Consider the following 20,331-nt stretch of genomic DNA (forward strand, 5'->3'; position numbering starts at 1 on the left):
GGTCAGAAGCAGTGTCGCAAGACACAGCACATCCACAGCAAGGCCGCTTCATTTAATCGGCGACCCCGCTTTCATATAAGGAGAGGACGGGGAGAAATCCCTTCGGGCTGCGTCAAAATTTACTCACACATACTACCCCAGTATACAAGAACCAATTCATAAAAAAAAGTGCTGAATAGTCTCAAGGCTCTGGCACTTGGTTGATGTCAAAAATCTTATAATTCATTTACAAAGGAAAAGGAGACAAATGTGAGTAGTAGTTTCATGGGGTTCAGTTTGTAGAGTAGCTGGGATTGATTGATTGATTATAAGCGTTCAATCTGGTGTCGTAACTACTAGGTTATTGACACCGAAAGTAAACTCAATATATATTAACTACTGGATAAAATAAAATATGTCCTATATATTAAAATCAGATCAAGTTAGAGAAACCAACATCTTCAATGAAATTGAAAAGAGAGTCTTCGTCCAAGTCTTTTCCCAAAATGAAACTCAAATTAAAACTCCCAGCCCTGTCCCTGTTAAAATGTCTCTCTCTGTTCCACCAAGCTAGGACATTCGACCAGCAAATGTCTAACCGTTAGTGGCACCAAACAATCGCTGCAAAAAGGCTGGTAGTTACCACTCATTAAAAAGCCATGAGAGAAGTTCGTGTGTCCAATTCGGAGGCGACACACTGACACTTCTCTTCTACGACAGCTGGATAAATATATCCATGGATTAACAGAGTCTGTGATTTCTCTCATCTTATTAAATTCGATCAAAGACCATGAGAATTGCCAGGAAGATTTTATTGCATTCTTAATTTCAGGCTGATAGTCGGTATCTGGAATGGCCTTGTTAATAGGATGTTTTAATGATCCTTCTTTGGCTAACCTGTCAGCCTCCTCGTTGCCTATTATACCGACATGGGACGGAACCCAACAGAACCTAATTAATTTTCTTTTACGACTTAGTAAAAACATCCATTCTAAAATTTCTGAAACTAATGGATGGGTAGGATTATAAGAACTTAAGGCTTCCAAAAACATAATACTCTTCATCTAAAGAGTAGCTGGGAAGACTTATGGGTCTTGAGAGGATTAAGATCGGAACAGAATGGGTTTAAGAAAGATAAGGGTTGCATACATCAAATTTTGGGGAACAGAATGGGTTTAAGAAAGATAAGGGTTGCATACATCAAATTTTGGGGGCAAGACAATATAAGAGAAAGATGAGCAATGGGTAATGATGTTTTTTGAGCCTTTATAGATCTGGAAAAGGCCTATGACAGGGTAGACAGGAAGGCACTAGGTTTTGCAGACATATGGGATCAGAGGAAAGCTGTTAAGGGCAGTCAAGAGTTTTTAAGAGAATAGTAGTGCCTGTGTTAGAAATGGGGAGAGCAAGTGGTTTAAGGTTAAGGTAGGACTTGGCCAGGGATGTGTCATGTTGCCACGGCTGTTCACTATGTACATGGACAAGTTATTATGGGAGGTAAATACAAGGGTGAACAGGGGGTTGGAGATGGTTAAAGAAAACAAAGTAGAAGTGGAGGTAGATTGTAGATTGAGAAGCAATAAAGTTCCTTAGGGGATTAAAAAATGTAATGAGAAAAAGGCATTTGGGAATGGATCCAAAGAGGAGATTGAATAAAGAAGTGATTGTGCCAACAGCAGTATGGGGCAGACATGGAACATCAGGGTAAAGGTTTAAATGTGTTTGAGATGAAATTGAGACTATGGTAGGGATTACAAGGTTGGACAGAGTAAGAAACAAGGTGGTGAGAGCGGGGTGGAAAAGGAGAGTATTGGGAAGGGATTTGGATACATGGAAAGAATGAGTGAACATTAGTAGAAGAGGTGTGTAAGGCAGAGGTGGATGTAGTGAACATGAGGGGATGACTGATGATGAGATGGATGGATGGATGGGGTAAAATGGATGTTGAGCAAGAGGGAAATGCCTGTTGAGGAAGGGAGAAGGTAGAAGATAGGAGTGGAGAATGGCTGTGTATGGATTACACTGTGATACATGGGAGGGAGTGGGTGGGGGATAGGGGGAGTGATTAGGGAGCGGTTATGTGTGAATTATATTTTGACGCAGCCTGAAGGGATTTATCTTATCCTCAAAATTTTACTACACGACAGGATGAAGAAGGGTGGTCACCAATTAAATGAAGCAGTCTTGCTGTAGATGTGCTGTGTCTTGCTGAATTGCATCTGACCCAGGCAATGGGAATTATGCTGGGATGACCTTTCATCCATGAGGAGCCAAGATGAGGGAGGGAGGGAGGGGTGGTGAATGGAGAGGGTGGAAGAGATGGGTGGGAATGGAATTATGCCTCTGACTTTGGCTACCTCCCTAGTAAGGGGGGAAAAATCCCTTGGTTATATGTATAAAACATAAAAAGGTGATGGAAATTAATCTGAACAGCAGTTAAACTTTATTTCTGCATCAGCACACTACAAATATGTATTTTACATTAATATATATATATATATATATATTTATTTTTTTTTACAAATTCTGCTTTCAAAGTAAAAATTGGAACTGCCCTACAAAATCAAAGAATCAAACACACAATTACAAATCAACAAAAGCAGGCAAAACTGAACATAATCAATTCCAAGTCCAGCAGAAGTTTGGGTGCATAACAATACTTTTGTACTTGCAACTTGGCAGTGTGTGTACAAACAATTGCTCCCACACACAAAAGCCATCTTGCTCATCACTTGCTTCTTTCTGCCAAATAATTAATCATGTGAGGGGGTCATGTTCATCTACAAGAATATAATTTTCAGGATTCCACTGTCCAAGGATGCTGTATTCAGCATTAACCTTTTTCTTTTTAGTCACTTTTAAGATGAGAAGTATAATAATAAATTATTGTAGTTTTGGTAAACAAATGACTTTGTTGTTAAATTTCAGTTCACTTGGTCCATACAAAAATTTGTCCAAAAATCACAGCAGGTGAACTGAGAAAATTTGCTAAATTGTAGATCACTTTGGACACTAGGTCCACTTCCTCATTAAGAGGGAAATAATGGTGCACAGTCACTGGTGAACTCAAACGCTGGTCATCGAAGGTCTCTCACTGTCCAGAGGAAGGGGAGGGGGGTTCATCGTCATACTGTTGATCATCCAGATGAAATGCAGTTCTCCTTTATCTCCCTCATGAGAAGCTGATCCGCGACCTATTGGTTTATTTGTTTTACCACCCAATGCTCTCCTGATATATGAAACCGAAAAAAAAAAAAAAAACTTCCCCTATAATAAACTCATGCGTAAACTGCCAAACTGTATTCCATACTTACCTCACCTTAATTCACCCACCCAAGCTATAACAAAAACAAAAACAAAGAAAAATAAACACTAAAATAAAATAAAAACCACATCCTAATTATCTTTCTGAATAACTCAGCTAATGTATTCCTAATGTTAAATAATCTAAGCTTGCAATGGAGAGCACTGGGTGGTAATGAATCCTGTAATAAAGATATAAATGGCTCGGGAGATGAGGATAGGAAAAGGGGAAACAAGGAAAGTTGGTTTTGGGGGATTTGGGAAACACAGAGGGAGAGGAATTCTGTGATATTAACCTTAAAGGCAGTCTTGACCACATATAATGGACTAATGCCCTTAAAGCGACCAAAATCTGCAAACAGCAGCATTGGCATGAGCCCTGCAGTGGAGGCGGATAGCTGCAAGCTAGGGAGTCATCACTCTACCCTCAAGCCAAACCCTTCTACATTATCGCCGAGATCTTGATCTGAAACAAAGTAAATAAACAATATATAATACAGTTTTGCTAATGATGAATATATTTCATTCATCAAACTGGCTTTGTCTGAGAATGCCCATGAAAGGTACGGATCAATGTGTCTGATCTTTACCTACGGGGAGACCTTCTAGGTGATCTTCTTGGAGACGACCGCCTTGGAGACGACCTCCTTGGAGATCTACTCCTCTTCCTAGTTCTTGATCCTGACCGTGATCGTGATCTTTTAGCATTTCTTTCTTTTTCCCTTTCCTTTTCACGAGTTCGTTCCCTCTCCTGCCTTTCCTTCTCCCGCTCCTTTTCTCTTTCAGCTCTTTGCTTCTCCCGCTCTTCTCTTTCCTTCTCTCTCTCAGCCCTCACTTCAGCCATCCGCCGATCATGCTCAATCAATTTTTGCCGTCTCAATGCTTCTTTCTGAATTATCTACACTCCCAAGAAAAATGAGAGTAGTTGGGTGATATACAGATGTAGCATAAGTTTTAATACATATTAAAGAAGTATTTATTTCCATTACAAATTTCCAAAATATATTGAACATGTAATCATAAACTGGTTTGCAAATGTGTGTAATTACTTGTTGCTGAGTGAGAGGCAGCCAGTAAATGGCTGGTTGTGATTTGGTTTTGCGAAAGAGATCATCTAGCAATTTGGCAGGCTGTTCCTCTTCCTTTTTTCGCACGTCATTTTCATCTGTAAATCATCAAAATGTCTTTTTAATGCTTAGGTCCATTAAATTACAATATTTATAACCACCAGATACATTAGAATGCTGTGGATAAACTTGCTGCCCCAGGTCTCTCTTGAGAGAAACCCAACATTCCTGGGAACCAGCAATGGCCACTGGTTTGGCATACAAATCACTCAAAGATTGATGTCTGCACTGGCTGAGTAATTCAATGTAAGTTGAAGTCTTCAATGTCTTCTGAGTGATGGTTGCATCTAAGGCTGCTGGAGTATGTTGCCTGGATGTGTTCACAGATGCTAGTGGCATTTGCTTCAAGAGTCAGAAACTCTGCTGGTGCAAGTGCATGTGTGAGAAAGTGAGTGTGAGAAAGTGAGTGTGTGTGTGTGTGTGTGTGTGTGTGTGTGTGTGTGTGTGTGTATTACCTATCTATGTACCAAAAGTTTCTCCCCCTTATAAGGGAGGTAGCTAAGTCAGAGGCACGTACCTATTCCCACCTAATTCACTCCCCTCCACCACCCTTTCCATCTCAGGACCTCATGGATGATGGATCATCCCTGCATCTGCCAAATGCCCTGTGTCAAAGGCAATGAAGCAAGACACAATACATCCACAGCAAGGCTGCTTCACTTAATCGGCAATCCGCCCTCTCCATCCCCTTATACAAAAAATGAGAAGTCAGAGAGAAATCCCTTCGGACTATGTCAAGATATCATTCACACATTAACATCCCCTATCCCCCCCACTTCCTTGCATAACAGTATAATCCATACACAGTCATTCTCCACTCATCCCTATCTCCTGCCTTCTCCCTTCCTCGCTTAACAGACATTCCCCTTTGGTTTAATGCCCCTTTCACCCCCATCCATCCATCTCATCCTCAGTCGTCCCCTAAAGTTCACTCCATCCACCACTGCCTTCCACACCTCTTTTACTAATCTTTCATCACTCCTTCTTTCCTTGTGTCCAATCCATCCCAATAATCTTCAATCAGCCCTACCTGCCATCTCCTTTTCCACTCCTGCTCTCCTCCTCACCTCCTAGTTTCTCACTCTATCCAATCTTGTAACCCCTACCATACTTCTCACACATTTCATCTCAAACATTTAAACTTTTCCTCTCTGCCATTCTTAAATTCTAAGTCTCTGCCCTACACAATACAGTCAGCACAATAACCCCTTCATACAATCTCCTCTTTGCATCCATTCTCAGTTACCCATTTCTCATAACACTTTTTAATTTCCTAAAGCATTTACTTGCTTCTCTCTACAAGTTACCTCCACCTCCATTCCTCACATGAGACTATACCTGAAGCTATCCATTCCCTCCAGCATCTCTCCTTTTAGACTTACTTCCAACTCACTGCCATCCTCTACCCTTGTACATCTCATCACCTTGCTTCTGTTCACATTTACCTTCAATTTCCTATCACACTTCCCAAACTCTGTCACTAACTCTCTTAATCCCTCCTCTGACCCTGCCATAAGTGCAATGTTGTCAGTAAAAGGCTCACCTCTTATTTTTCTCCATTTTCTTAAACTATCCCCAGTCCCCTGCCCATTGCCCTCACCTTTAACTCCCACACCACTCCATCCATGTGCACATTGAACAGCCATGGAGTGATAGGAGTGATAATGCTGGAATATAAATAAGCCGATTTCCTAAAACTACGAGAAAAAAATCCCCCCACTTCCAAAAATGGGATGAAGGTATACCAACATGTATAATACCAAGGATACATCATAGAATTGGCAAGATAATTGAAGAATTTCAATCTAATCCAACACGCCACTATGTACATATTCTCCAACTGGAGTTACGTTATTTAAATACAAACATGTAATAAATAAACTTTGAAGATTACCACTGGTTGATGCTATTCAAATTTATCAAAACAACTGTCCAATGCAACAAGCAAGTAGGTCCTTGGCTCTACATAACAATATGAAGACAAATCAACAAATGCAAGGTTCTTACTTTCTCGAGGACTTTTATTATGACTAGGCATTTTTTCACGTAGCTTCTCTTCTTCTCTTTCCCTTCGTAAACGTTCCTTTTCACGTTCCTTTTCTCCTGGTGAACGCTCTCCAATCTTTGCTAAATCCCATTCTCGCACAGGCCCCTCTCTCATCTGTAACCATATTTCAAAACTGTTAACCACATGTTTATTTTCATCTGAAATAAATCAAGTAATGTACATACAAAGTGGATACAAATGAATGGAGGGAGAATGTCAACTGATGGGGGATAATGGCACCTGATGAGATGGTCTTCTCATCTCCTTAATTCATTTTTAAATGGAGTGCTCCCCCTCACCCCAAAACGCCATTTCAAGACTACTATTAGGCCCTGCTAAGGAAGAGCTGTGCTTTGTTATATTACTTTGGATCTTAGTACTGTGCTGGGAAGTAAAGCGGCCCTTAATCCTTGAGATGTTGAGGTGAGAAGAGTGTGTGGGTGTGTGGTCTAGGGTGAAGGTGGGACTGCACAAGATTTAAGTAATGTCAGAGTTTGTTCTACATGTATAGGAGGATGATCAGGTGATTAACACACAAGTGCTAGGCAGACATTTGAAGTTGGTGGTTGAGGGATATGGAAGGTAAATAGGGTCTTTGCTGATGACAGCACTTCTGGCAGATTGGGAGAAGAGGCTGAGCAGTTAGTGACTAAATCTAAAAGGGTGTAACTTTGGTGTGTATACATGCATGTGTGAATGTGTGTATTTACCTAGTATTCTACACAAAAGGGAGCTATGCTCATGGTTTCCCATCTTTGTATGTGCATTTATTTTTATCTAGTTGTATTATACGGGAAGGGGAGCTATGCTTGTGGTGACCCGTCTTTGTATCTCACAACATCTAGTTTGTTCTTAAATTTATGTATGGTGTTTGCACACACTATTGTTTCATCCAATTTGTTCCAGATATCCACCACTCTGTGTGGAAAGCCATCCCCCTCCCCATCTCTTTCATAAATGTTCTTTTGAATTTCTTTTCATGTCCCCTTGTTTTTCTTCTATCCCAATTTAATAAGTCTTCTCTATCAAGGACTTCCATACCTTTCATAATTCTGTGTGTTTACCTGGTTGTATTTTGCGGGAAGAGAGCTATGCTCGTAGTGACCCACTATTGTATCTTTCCGCATCCAGTTATTTCTTAAAGTCGTGTATAGTTTTAGCAGTTTCCTCATTCAGTTTGTTCCAGATATCTATCACTCTATGTGGGAAGCTATTCTTTTTCAGATCTCTTCTGTAGCTGTCTTTCTCAAGTTTCTTCTTGTGTCCTCTTGTATTTCTTTGGTCCTATTAGTAGGTCATCCCTATCAAGAATTTCCATCCCTTTCATAATTCTGTAAATGGTTTGCTAATCACTTCTTTCTCTTCATTGTTCCAGAGTTGGTAAATTTAGTTTATCCTATCTTTGTATGTCAAATTGAAAAGTGTTGGTGCTATCTTTTTTTTTTTTTTTTTTTTTTTTTACTAGGTGTCCATAGTGATGCTGCATATTCCAATTTTGTTCTTATTTGTGTGTATTTACCTAGTTGTATCTTATGGGTAGGGGAGTTACATTCATGGTGTCCCACCTTTGTATCTTGCAGTGTCTAGTTTGCTCTTAAATTCGTGTACAGATTTGCACACAATATTGTTTAGTCCAGCTTGTCCCAAGTGTCCACCACTCTGTGTGGAAAACAGATTTTCTTCAGGTCTCTTCTATAACTATCCTATTTGAGTTTCTTTCCATGTCCTCTTGGGTTTCTCTTGTCCCAATTTAGTAAGTCCTCTCTATCAAGTATTTCCATGCCTTTCATGATTCTATATATAGTCTGTAGGCTGCCTCTCTCTTCTTTATTTCCAAGTCGGTAACTTCAATTTAGCCAGTCTCTCTTTATATGACAAGTCTGAAGTGTTGGGCCCATTTTCGTGGTTGCTCTCTGGATTCCTTCAATTTTATATTCTTTTTGATACTGGGTGACCATAATGTGTGTATTTACCTAGATGTATTATATGGGAAGGGAGCTATGCTCGTAGTGACCAGTCTTGGTATCTTTCAGCATCAAGTTTGTTCTTAAATTCTTGTAGTTTTTTAACACACTGTTGCCTCATCCAATTTATTCCATATATCCACCACTGTGTGGGAAACTATTCTTTTTCAGATCTCTTCTATAACTATCCTTTTTGAGTTTCATGTCCTGTTTTTCTCTTATCCCACTTTAATAAATCATCTTTGTCTAGGACTTCCATCCCTTTTATAATTCTGTAAATGGTCAGTAGATCTCCTTTCTCTTCTTTGTTCCAGGGTTGGTAGTTCCAATTTGGACTACCTTTGTTAGTACCTCAATTTGGAGTGTGTTGGTTTCTTTGTCATTGCTCTGTATTTTAATTTCTTTATATTCTTTTTAGTACTGGGTGTCCATAGTATCACAGCATACTCCAATCTTGGTCTTATCAGTGTGTGTATTTTACCTAGTTGTATTTTACAGGAGGGAGCTATGCTCATAGTGACCTGTCTTTGTATCTTTCAGCATCCAGTTTGTTCTTCCATATGGTGACGCCTACGTAGGCGGCATGAGGAGCAAGTGGGTACTCAATAATGCCGATGTCAGCATCTTGATTATATTTACTGTAGTTGTACCTACGTAATTTCCATTCTCTATAACTGGCTTCATCAATTTTCTATGGTTATCAAAATACACGGGTGAAAGAGAGCGAACATTTGAGCACTGACTTTATTTTTTATAATGCAATTATTATGACGCAACATCGCACGTCGGGCAGCTAATGCTGCCAGATGTGCGATGTGCCCCGGAGTGAAGAGGTTAAATTCTTGCAGGTTTTTTTTCACTCCTTGTTTCCTCATTCAATTTAATCTAGATATCCACCACTGTGTGGGAAACTATTCTTTTTCAGATCTCTTCTGTAACTATCCCTTTTAAATTTCTTTTCATGTCCTCTTGTTTTTCTTTTATCCCACTTTAGGAAATCATCTCTATCGAGGACTTCCATCTCTTTCATAATTCTGTAGATGATCAGTAGATCTCCTCTTTCTCTTCTTTGTTCCAAGGTTGGTAGTTCAAGTTTGGACAATCTTTGTTCATGTCACTTTGGAGACTGTTAGTGCAATCTTTGTCATTGCTCAATGAATTCTTTCTAATTTCCTTACATTCTTTTTAGTACTGTAGTGAGTCAGGGATTGGAGATGGTTAAAGAAAATGGAGAAAAGTGGGAGGTGAGCCAGCTGTTGTTTGCGGACGACACTGCGCTTGTGGCAGGGTCAGAGGAGGGATTGAGGAAGCTGGTGGCAGAGTTTGGGAGAGTATGTGATAGAAGAAAGCTAAAGATAAATGTGGGTAAAAGTAAGGTGATGAGATGTACAAGGGGTGAAAGTGGCAGTAGACTGGAAGTGAACATTAACCCCTTCCATACGGTGCCGCACACGTAGGCGTCATGGACTTAGATCTCAGTGGCAGCAGCCAATGCCAGCCGTACGACGTTTCGTAATAATACTCGCATCATAAAATATAGTCACCGCTTATATCGATCGTTCTCTCTTTCACCCACGAATTTTGAATACACCAGAGAATGGGATTCAGGGCACATTTGAGAGAATGTAAAAACACAGGGGCGACTACAATAAATATAATCAAGACGCCGATATGGCAGCCTCGCGAATACACTCGCTCCCCATGACGCCTACGTGTGCGGCACCGTATGGAAGGGGTTAAGGGAGAGCGACTGGAGGAAGTGGATAGTTTTAGATACTTGGGTGCAAGTGTAGCAGGAAAAGGTGGAGTGAAGGTGGAGGTAGAATGTAGATTGAGAGAAGCGAGTAAATGCCTTGGTGGTTTAAAGAGTGTAATGAGGAATAGACATTTGGGAATGGATGCGAAGAGGAGACTGTATGAAGGAGTGATTGTGCCAACAGCACTGTATGGGGCAGAAACGTGGAACATAAGAGAAGAAGAGAGAAGGAGTTTGAATGTGTTTGAGATGAGGTGTCTGAGAAGTATGGTGGGGGTTACTAGGCTAGATAGAGTGAGAAATGAGGAGGTGAGGAGGAGAACAGGGGTGAAAAAGGATTTGGGAGATAGGGTTGATGAAAGAATATTAGGATGGTTTGGACACATGGAAAGAATGAGTGCAGAAAGACTAGTAAAAGAGGTATGGAAGGCAGATGTGGAGGGAGTGAACATGAGGGGACGTCCTAGGATGAGGTGGATGGATGGGGTGAAGGGGGCTTTGGGGAAGAGGGGAATGTCTGTTGAGGAAGGAAGGGAGAGGACGGAAGACAGAGGTGAGTGGAGAATGGTTGTATATGGATGATGTTGTGACTGCATGAGGAGGAATGGGCGGGGAAGTGGGGGGTGGGGTAGTATATGTGAGTAAATTTTGACGCAGCCCGAAGGGATTTCTCCCCGTCCTTGCCTTATATGCAAAGGGGGACGGAGAGGGGGGGTCGCCGATTAAATGAAGCGGCCTCGCTGTGGATGTACTGTGTCTTGCGACACTGCTTCTGACCCAGGGCGGTGGGCAGGGTGCAGGGATGACCCGTCATCCAGGAGGTGCTCAGATGAGAGGAAGGGTGGGAGGGGTGTGGAGTGTATTTAGGGATGAAATGGGTGGGAGTGTTTTTATGCCTTTCCCTTTTTGGCTACCTCCCTTGGAAGGGGGAAAAAGCCTTGGTATATGTATGTATGTAGTACTGGGTGTCCATAATGTCACAGCATACTCATATTGGTCTTATCAATGTGTGTGTGTGTGTGTGTATTTACCTGGTGGTACCTAGTTGTATTTTACGGGAAGAATCTATGCTTGTAGTGATCCGCTTTTGTAACTTTCAACATCCAATATGATCTTAAATTCTTGTATAGTTTTTCCATTCACTGTTTCTTCATTCAGTATGCTGACAACACTGCACTTGTGGCAGGGTCAGATGGGGGATTAAGGCAGTTAGTGATGGATTTTGGAAAAGTATGTGATAGAAGAAAGTTGAAGGTAAATGTGGGTAGTATGGTGATGTGATGTACAAAGGGAGAGGATGGCCGAGTGTTGGAAGTAAGTTTTAAACAAGAGAGGCTGGAGGAAGTGGATAGTTTTAGGTGTTTGGGGTTACACATGACAGGAAAGGGAGGAGTGAAGGTAAATTGTAGACTAAGAAGCAAGTAAATGTCATAGGGGATTGGGGGATTAAAAAATGTAACGAGAAGTAGACATCTGGGAATGGATGCAAAGAAATTATATGAAGGGGTGATTGTGCCAATTACAATATGGAGTGGAGACTAAATTTAAGAAAAGTTTAAATGTGTTTAAGATGAAGTGTCTGAGAAGTATGATAGGGGTTACTAGGCTGAATAGAGTGAGAAATGAAGTGGGGAGTGAGGGTGGAAAAGACGGCAGATAGAGCTGATGAAGGTATTAGGCTGGTTAGGAATAAGTGAAGATTATTAAAAAATGTGTAAAAGGCAGGTGAGGATGGAATGAAGTTGAGGGCACAATGAAATGGATGGATGGGGTGAAAGGGGCTCTGAGCAAGAAGGGAATGTCTGTTGAGCAAGGAAGAAAGCAGGAGCTCCTGCGTATTGATGATACTGTAATGCAAGAATGGGAGGGGGTGGGGGGCATAGTGAGTAGTTATGTATTTACCTAGTTGTAATATACAGGAGGGGAGCTATGCTCGTGGTGACCCATCTTTGTATCTCTCTGCATCAAGTTATATGTGGGAAACTGTTCCTTTTCAAGTTTTTTCTATAACTATCCTTTATCAGTTTTTTTCCGTGTCCTCTCGTTTTACCGTTGTCCCACACTAACAATTCGTTCCTGTCTAAAACTTCCATTTCTTTCATTATTTTGTAGATAGTCAGCAGATCTTCTCTTTCTCTTCTTTGTTCCAGAGTTGGTAGATTCAATTTGGACAGTGTGAATGATATAATGCAGCCTGAAGGGATTTCTACCCATCTTCTCTTTTTCCGCATGAGGGGGCAGAGAGGGGAGGTCCCCTTAAGTTATAGAATATGGCAAGGGACTAAAAAATCTGTAAATGGACTGGGACAAAGTCAAATGAACTGAAGTTATAGAATATGGCAAGGGACTAAAAAATCTGTAAATGGACTGGGACAATGTCAAATGAACAAAGTTTTGAGAATGAATTAGTGTTGAATCAGTGTTGGAAGTGAAGATAGAGAGTGAATCAAACAATCGATGGACAGTTGGGTTGAATTAATCCACACAAGGCTGTGGTTGTCTACAGAGCAATTGTGTGTCAATGACAGTGTATAGAATAAAATTGTTCCATGAGAATGTATCTGAGATAAATTGGAAGTTCTGTTGAAGGAAGGCGGAGTAATTTTCACATGAGTGAATCAAACCTGGGAAGTCTCTCTTCTCCCACTCCTGTCCTCATTTTGCAGGTCAATCATATAAGTACAGGGGTGCAAAGAAACATGCTTTACATAAATCATATTGTAAAACAACTATAAATATCTTAAGAACTCACTTTCCATTTCTCCTCTCTCTCATCAACAGGCTTATGAGGTGCTGGAGTGGTCTCCTGCAACTTCTTGACTAAGTCAGCTTCAGTAGCATAGTCTACAAACAAGTTCTTTGGGTTGGAAACTGGCCACTTCACACCATGAAGTGCTACACGTGTTTCCTGGGCCTGGTCTTCTGTTTCATACTGAACATAAGCAATAAAGGCTGTTAAAAATTTTTGCTTTGTATATTCCAAGAATTTTTAATGGCAAAGAAAAATAACAATTTTACAAATATCTGGAAACTTTAATGAATAAGAACTATATTACCTGTGCATAACATTTGGACTTGATATTATCAATCCAGAATCCATTAGAAACTAAGCGTCCTGTCCTTTGTAATAATTCCTTCAGCTGGTTTATTGTAAAGGGTCGCACAAGGTTTTGGATGAATACTGTGCAAGAGACTGGATTCCTGGCTGGTGCTACTGCTGGCTTACTACTGCTAACAGCTGGGCCTTCCACAATCCGTGCTTTCCTTCCACCAATTTCTGATAAAAGTTAAAATGAGTCGGGTTAAGAATCACATGCAACGACATTTTTTTTTTTAATTAGGTGTTACCTGTTCAGCAAGTTGGCTGGGTATGGGAGAATAACATTTATACCTTTAGGGTGTATTCTTGTGTGGCTATTTTTTGGGGTGCATGTGTTATGGTGTGATGGATGCAACTCTAGTTCTCTGTGTACTGGTTTGTGTTGGAGAGTGTGGTGTGTGTGTTCAATCTAATGGATGTGTGTGTAAAGTTTATTGGTTTTGTATATGATGGGTACATGCGTGGGCCTGAGTTGGTTTCTCTCCAACTCCTACGGAGCACAAATGAAGAGATGTTGGTTCCGAAGCTCACTAGTGTGTATTTGTGTGCATTTACCTAACTGTAGTATAAAGAAAGGTGCAATGCCTAGTCCTATCCCCGTCCTGTTTTTGTCACCTTTTACAACTCGAGGGGAAATACTTGGTGGCAATGTTCTTTTTCCCCACCAAAGGGTTCGGCAAAATGAGAAAATTAATATTTAGAGAAGTGCTACAGGACAGTAACAGGAGGGGGGGGGGCAGCATAACAAAGGGACAACTGTAGTATAAAAGTATCATAATTACTATATGAATAGATTTACTCTACCACAAAATGATGTGTGGCTCTGGTCCATTGGGGTGCCCCATACAGACCCTATAGTATCACCTGCATGCTAATGAGCAGCTTTTGACCCTACAATAAAATGCATCCAATACTCCAGATGGGGTATGTGATCAATCTCCTTGGCCATTATCATTACTATACCATGTCCATCTTTGTGGAGTCCAATACATACTTCACAGCTAGCTGTGTCAGTGATGGTACCCAAAGCAATAAGTGTGTCTTGGTGGGCACTAGTAAACTATGGATTCAAGTGTGGTCTGGAACATCTCTTCAAGGGGCTACGTTTGTGTGCTGCTTTGTAGTATGGCAATGTCTGAGTTGATCCCCCCCCCCGCCCCCCCAATCAATGGTACTCCTTCGAACATCCATCCAACTTGCCTTTTCTAAAACAGCAGAGCAACCCTGCCAATTCCAATGTTTGATATGACATTTGGAGGAGGGGAGGGAGGGAGGGAGAGGGGGTGGAGGTAAGAGAGGGAGGAGGTTGTGGAAGGGAGGGAGATACAATAGGAGGGAACCAAGGGTGGTGGATGGTAGTGGAATGGGTGGGAGAGTATGCATACCTTTGTCTTGGCTATTCCCCATATGATGAAGAAGCCTTGGTGGTATATATAAACAGATCATTAAGCCCCACTTTTTAATAATATCCACACTCACCTCCTATAGTATAACCACTTTTCATTATTCCGACTTTGCCTCAACATTTCACCTAAATTCCAAAAAAACATGTATGAAAAATAAGATGTTACATCTTTTACTCACTCTCTTTCGGGTCATCTCCTGACATCTGGCGCTGTCGCAATGGTGGCGGTGAGACCTCCCAAACCTCTCGTTTAACATAGGACAATGACATTTCAAATTCTTTTGGTTTCTTTGGTCCATACGTTTCATCGTCCTCATCCTCATTTACCTCTCTGGCAATCTTTGGTGGCAATTCTGGCCCTTCGAAATCACTGACTTCCCCCGATTCAGATTCAGACTCCTGCCCAAGGTGAAGCTCCGAGGCTGAGAGTGGCTTGACATCTGGCATAATAGTCTAAAAGAAAAGGTTTCAGTAAAATACAGGATCACATACCTTGAATGTATAATTTTTGTAACTAACAAATTACATCACACATATTTCACGGACCAAATGAACCAATGTACCTTTAGAGAATCTGATGATATTGCCAAGGATGACTTTTTAGATGATGAATTACCCCATCGTCTCTTCTTTGGAGTTTCTCGTTCACCTTCCTCTTCTCGTGACTTACCACGGGATAAGTTAACTAAAATTGACAAATATTGTTAAGCAAATGTAACATTGAGAGAAAGTAAGCCAATTCTGCATGGGAAATAATTGGCACATATTCCTAAAATTTATATAATATACATGGAGGGCATTATCATTATTCCCTTGCCCCAACTATCAACAAGAACTTGCTCAAAAGATTTAGCAAAACTGACAAATACATACTCAGAAATTATAGACTGAAATACTCTATATATACTATCACAGACTCTTTCTACCATACAAAGAATGTGGATAAATCAAAGCACTCAATTACTCCCATATCTGCACATTGTCATCCCTGTCCATCATATTGTTTGGACTACACTTGGTAAACAAATTAAATACATGGGAAAAGGATAAAATTGTGGAGAGTAAAAACCATAACAAACTCAAAATTCAATCACCCTGCCCTCCTCCCATGAAACAATAAGAGCAACTCGGGGGAAAAAGACATCACCAAAATAGCAATGCAACATCATAAGCCCTCTCCAAATTCACATGCAAAAGTCCCTGACAAGACCTCAAACATTCACCACAAATACTTGGGTCCAGGAGCTACAAAAGCCACAATAGATGTCTTCAACCACATAAAGTCCTTATGAAATCCTGCTTCACAATGACCAATTTCACTACTATCCACCATAACCAAGTTGATGGAAAGTTTTGTAGCAGGAATAATAACTCTCAAACTACCCACCTCCACTAACCTACATGGATTCAAAGAGGGGCAGTAAGCAAACATTTCTCAAGATTATGGAAGGCTTTAACAACCTCCCTTATACTATATATATATATATATGTATATATAAAATGATGAAGGTAGAAAAAGAAGTCACAGGTCTAGTTCTGAAATTTTGAGTTTATTCAGGAATAAACTCAAAAACTCGGAACTAGACCTAAGACTTCTTTTTCCACCCCATCTGGGGGTATTGGTTGCATGCTGTTATGGCAAAGTACCATGTAGTTGATACTTTAGGGTCTATATGGGGCTCCCCTAAGGACCAGAGCCACACATTTTGATAAGTGGAGTCCCTCAAGGTTGGCTCTGATAATGTTTACCATATATATGACATGGATGAAGGTGTGGAATGTTATATGAACTTTTTTGCAGATAATGCAAAATTACTAAAGAAAATAAGTACAGAGGAAGACTGTGAATCACTACAGAAGACCTGGATAAAGTCTGGGAATGGAGTCAAAGTGGCAAGTGAACTTCAACATAAAGAAATGCAGTGTAATGGAGTTTGGAAAAAGTAAAAATAGAATATCAGGGCAATATATTGGTACAAAGGAAGTAAAAAAAAAAAGTTAGCTCGGAAAGGGACCTAGGAGTAATTATCAGCAAAGACATGTCACCAAACAAGCATCAACAAAATAATCTGAGAAACCTTCAATTTACTAAGACCAATGAAAGTGGCCTTTGACTATATGGATGATGAAATGATAAAGAAAATATTAGTTACACTGATAAAACCAAGACTGAAGTACACTGTGGCACTATGGACACCCAGTACAAAAAAGAATATAGAGAAATTAGAAAGAATTCAAAGAGCAATGACAAAGATGGCACCAACACACTCTAAACTGACATACAAATATTGTCCAAACTGGAACTACCAACCCAGGAACAAAGAAGAGAGATCTACTGACCATTTACAGAATTATGAAAGGGATGGAAGTCCTCGACAGAGATGATTTATTGAAGTGGGATAAGTGCAAAAGAAGAGGGTATGAAAAGAAACTCAGAAAGGATAGTTATAGAAGAGATCTGAAAAAGAATAGTTTCCTACACAGAGTGTATCTGGAACAAATTGTACGTGGCAACAGTGTGTGCAAAGACAGGTCACTACAAGCAGCTCTCTTCCTGTATAATACTAGGCAACTAGGTAAATACACATATACACACACACACACACACACACAAAATAATAAGAAAATACAATAAAAATAAATAAATAAAATAAAAATAGATTGTTGTTTACCTTTTCTGACAGATTTGAAACTTGAATAGTCTATGGTGGGCTTCTTCTGATTTTCTTTTTCTTCACTTTCTTTTTCCTTTGATGATCTTTTCCCTTTTCCACTTGTGTCTTTTTTATCATTTTTCCTCCCATCTACTTCATTTGTTTTTAGGGATTTTGATCTTGACCTTCTGTGGCGTTCACGTGACCTATTAAAGAAACATATGCACTTACAATGACATCTCCCTTCTCAGTTTCACCTTCATCCACATTAAACCTTGAAGAAACTTCTTTCCACTCCACCACACACTTACCTATCTCTTCACTTACTAGCAGAGCCACCCCTTCCCTCCCTCATTCTCTCCTCACTCCTGACACATATATACATGAAATTTATAAAAATTATATTTTGCTGAGGTGAACTACAAAACTCAGAAAAGTTGTCAAATTATTTAATTATTTTCTTAGGTGAGCCTGGGTTTCATATGCTGGAGAAGTGTGCCACATTTGGCACACATACCAATGGATGCACCTCTGAACTAGACCAATGGCTCATAATGAAGTGTGGAATCCTTATCCCAGAAACCATTGGTAACATTACAACCATGTCCCTCTCTCCCCACCCAAAATGAAAAAAGGGAGTGCTCATTACCTAACCTAGCATTCATACATCCATAATACATCCTTAAACTTTGTACATCATCAATATCAGGATACATTCTTACCTGCTTCGGCTTGTATCCTTTTTACTATAACTGGATGATGAAAAATGTTGCCAGGAATTCCCTCTTCTTTTTCGGTCTTGTGATTCACTCTTTTTCACAGATGATGACTTGTTTAATTTTGATCTTGATCTAGACCTTTTCATTTTTCTGCGGTTAGATGGTGAAGCTGAAGAGGATGTTGAGGTAGAAGAACTTGTTGATCTAGAGGAACGGCGCCTATCACTCCTGTGCTTTTTAGGAGATCTTGAATGAGATCTTGAGGGCATTGACGATTTCCCAGTTCGCTTCTTTGGAGAAACTGACCTGGATGAAGAATGTGATCTCCTGCTCTTTTTTGGAGACCGAGATCTTGAATGGGATTTCCTAGATGAACTGAAACATACAAAAATATATAAACAAATACTTTTCATCCAAAAACATCTTTTACTCGCATAGGAAGCTAGGCAGAAGAGGAACATCCTCATACCTTTTACTCCCATTATGTACATTACTTTCACTCCTGATTAAACAGTACACCTTATCTTATTTCCAGCAATGCTGATGGTTCATCCTTCTCATGGAACAGCTCATTACCATAGTCTACATATTTTTCTTCAAACTGTTAGCTCACAGTTTCAAAGACAGGGGGGGGAGGGGTGTCCGTCAGAGAAAAGGTAAAGTGTGCAGACAGAAGTGAATACCAGTGGAAAGATTTATGAAAATGACACAGTTGTAGGAATAGAGCATTGAAAACTATTAAAGCTGGTAAGGCACCATAGTAGGTGTCATACAGAGTGTCAGACAAAAGAAGGAGCAGTTATAGTGGATTGGGTGATGAGGTTGTCTAAATTGTGCTTAGATGGAGTGTGTGCCAGAGGGACTGGATGCATGCCTGAATGGTTCCACTTTACAAAGAAACAGAGGACAAATGGAAATTCAATGTTCTTATAGGATCTGTTTGTTGGCTTGAAAGACATGCATGAGGGTGAACATAAGAACATAACAATGAAGGAAACTGCAAGAGACCACAAGGTCTACAATGAGGAGTTCCATGTCCATTACCACCTGTTATTACCATCCATAAAGTTGTCCATTTCTTAAAACAACTGATAGTTTCAGCACTCACTAAATGGTTACTAAGTCTATTCCATTCATTGACCTATTAGTAAACCAATTCTTGCCTAATTTCCTTCTTGCATAGTCAAGGATGGGTCTAACTAATGCTAGAGTTTGAGATTATTAACAGAAGTAATTGATGAGGAACTGTGTGAGTTTAGGAAAGGTAGAATCAATCCATTACTCCTGGTCTCCTTTGCAGAAGACTTGCAGCCTTAAAGTAACCAGCAATAGCTTCTAGGCAGGACCACAAATCACCCATGGAAGATACATTGTGTTGTTGTCTGGGGGGAGTTAGTGTGGGGCACTGTAGTATGTTCTGTGCTCTCTATATGGGGGTTGCATCAGGGGCAGTTTGAATCTGTGGCCAGGTTTACTCTGTGTTGGTGCCATTTTAATGATGGATGGTGTCCTGAGCACAGGAATGCTGGTGTGATAGACATTTTTTTTTTTTTTTCTGTATGGCTAAGTCTGGGAGTTGTGAGTATTGAGTAAGGCTGCTGTCTTGATGGGCTTGTTTCATGATTTGAGTATGTGTTTTTATGTGGTGCTGCAGTGTCAAGGTTTCAAGTAGCTGCATCAAGACAGCAAGAGGACTGCCATCCAAGCCCTGCCACAGATGCCAAGTGGATGCAACACTCCTAAGGACATAATGTGCCATCTAGGTTGGCAAAGTAGGCAGTACCTACACTGAGAGAATGGATTTTCTGTACAAATAGGCTAATACAATTACAGTATACATACATATACCAAGGGATTTTTCCCCTTACAAGGGGGGAGCCAAAGTCAAAAGGCATAATTCCACTCCAACTCATTTTATCCTCACCCATTCCACCTCCATCCAGAGAAGAATTAAAGTATAATTTCTTAATATTTCTATTATTTTATTTTATTTTACTGACATTTTACTCCATAATTCACCAACTGCCTACCCTGAGTAATTACTGACAGCACATGCCTGAACACTCCCCACATCCTCAATAACAAGTGGCCCTGGTCTTCTCATTGTGGCAAATAATTTTTTTGTGGTAATGCAGATATGTGTGAAGCTGTAGGCTTAAAGTAAGAATATTTCTTGGTCCTTTATGGATCTAGAGAAGACTTCTGACAGGATTGACATACAGGCATTATGGAAAGTATTACAGATTTATAGGATAAGAGGAAAGCTGTTATGGGCAG

At 40.2% G+C, this 20,331-nt stretch overlaps 1 protein-coding gene across 6 annotated transcripts in view; it reads right to left on the reverse strand.

Moving 5' to 3' along the window:
* Positions 1–2,405: 2,405 nt before the first annotated feature.
* The window catches only part of LOC143017840 (uncharacterized), a 107,881-nt gene continuing 89,955 nt past the window's right edge, over positions 2,406–20,331 (reverse strand). The window contains exons 9-19 of one of the 6 annotated variants that reach the window (XR_012965706.1): positions 18,058–18,429; positions 17,354–17,541; positions 15,245–15,366; positions 14,861–15,134; positions 13,233–13,453; positions 12,929–13,108; positions 6,417–6,570; positions 4,332–4,447; positions 3,877–4,180; positions 3,579–3,748; positions 2,406–3,173 (exon numbers count right to left, since the gene is read on the reverse strand). Coding sequence is in view for 2 of the 6 variants with exons in the window: in XM_076172776.1 (XP_076028891.1) it covers positions 3,699–3,748; positions 3,877–4,180; positions 4,332–4,447; positions 6,417–6,570; positions 12,929–13,108; positions 13,233–13,453; positions 14,861–15,134; positions 15,245–15,366; positions 17,354–17,541; positions 18,058–18,429 (1,981 nt within the window). In the remaining 4 variants the exon portion in view is untranslated. Of the gene's footprint in view, positions 3,749–3,872; positions 4,181–4,331; positions 4,448–6,416; positions 6,571–12,928; positions 13,109–13,232; positions 13,454–14,860; positions 15,135–15,244; positions 15,367–17,353; positions 17,542–18,057; positions 18,430–20,331 lie in introns of all 6 variants that reach the window. The other 5 variants (XR_012965705.1, XR_012965708.1, XR_012965707.1 and 2 more) reach the window with 5 other exon arrangements.

Source organism: Oratosquilla oratoria, chromosome 33, assembly GCF_046742065.1.
Source record: "Oratosquilla oratoria isolate Oo_2021 chromosome 33, ASM4674206v1, whole genome shotgun sequence".
Taxonomy (NCBI): Eukaryota; Metazoa; Arthropoda; class Malacostraca; order Stomatopoda; family Squillidae; genus Oratosquilla; species Oratosquilla oratoria.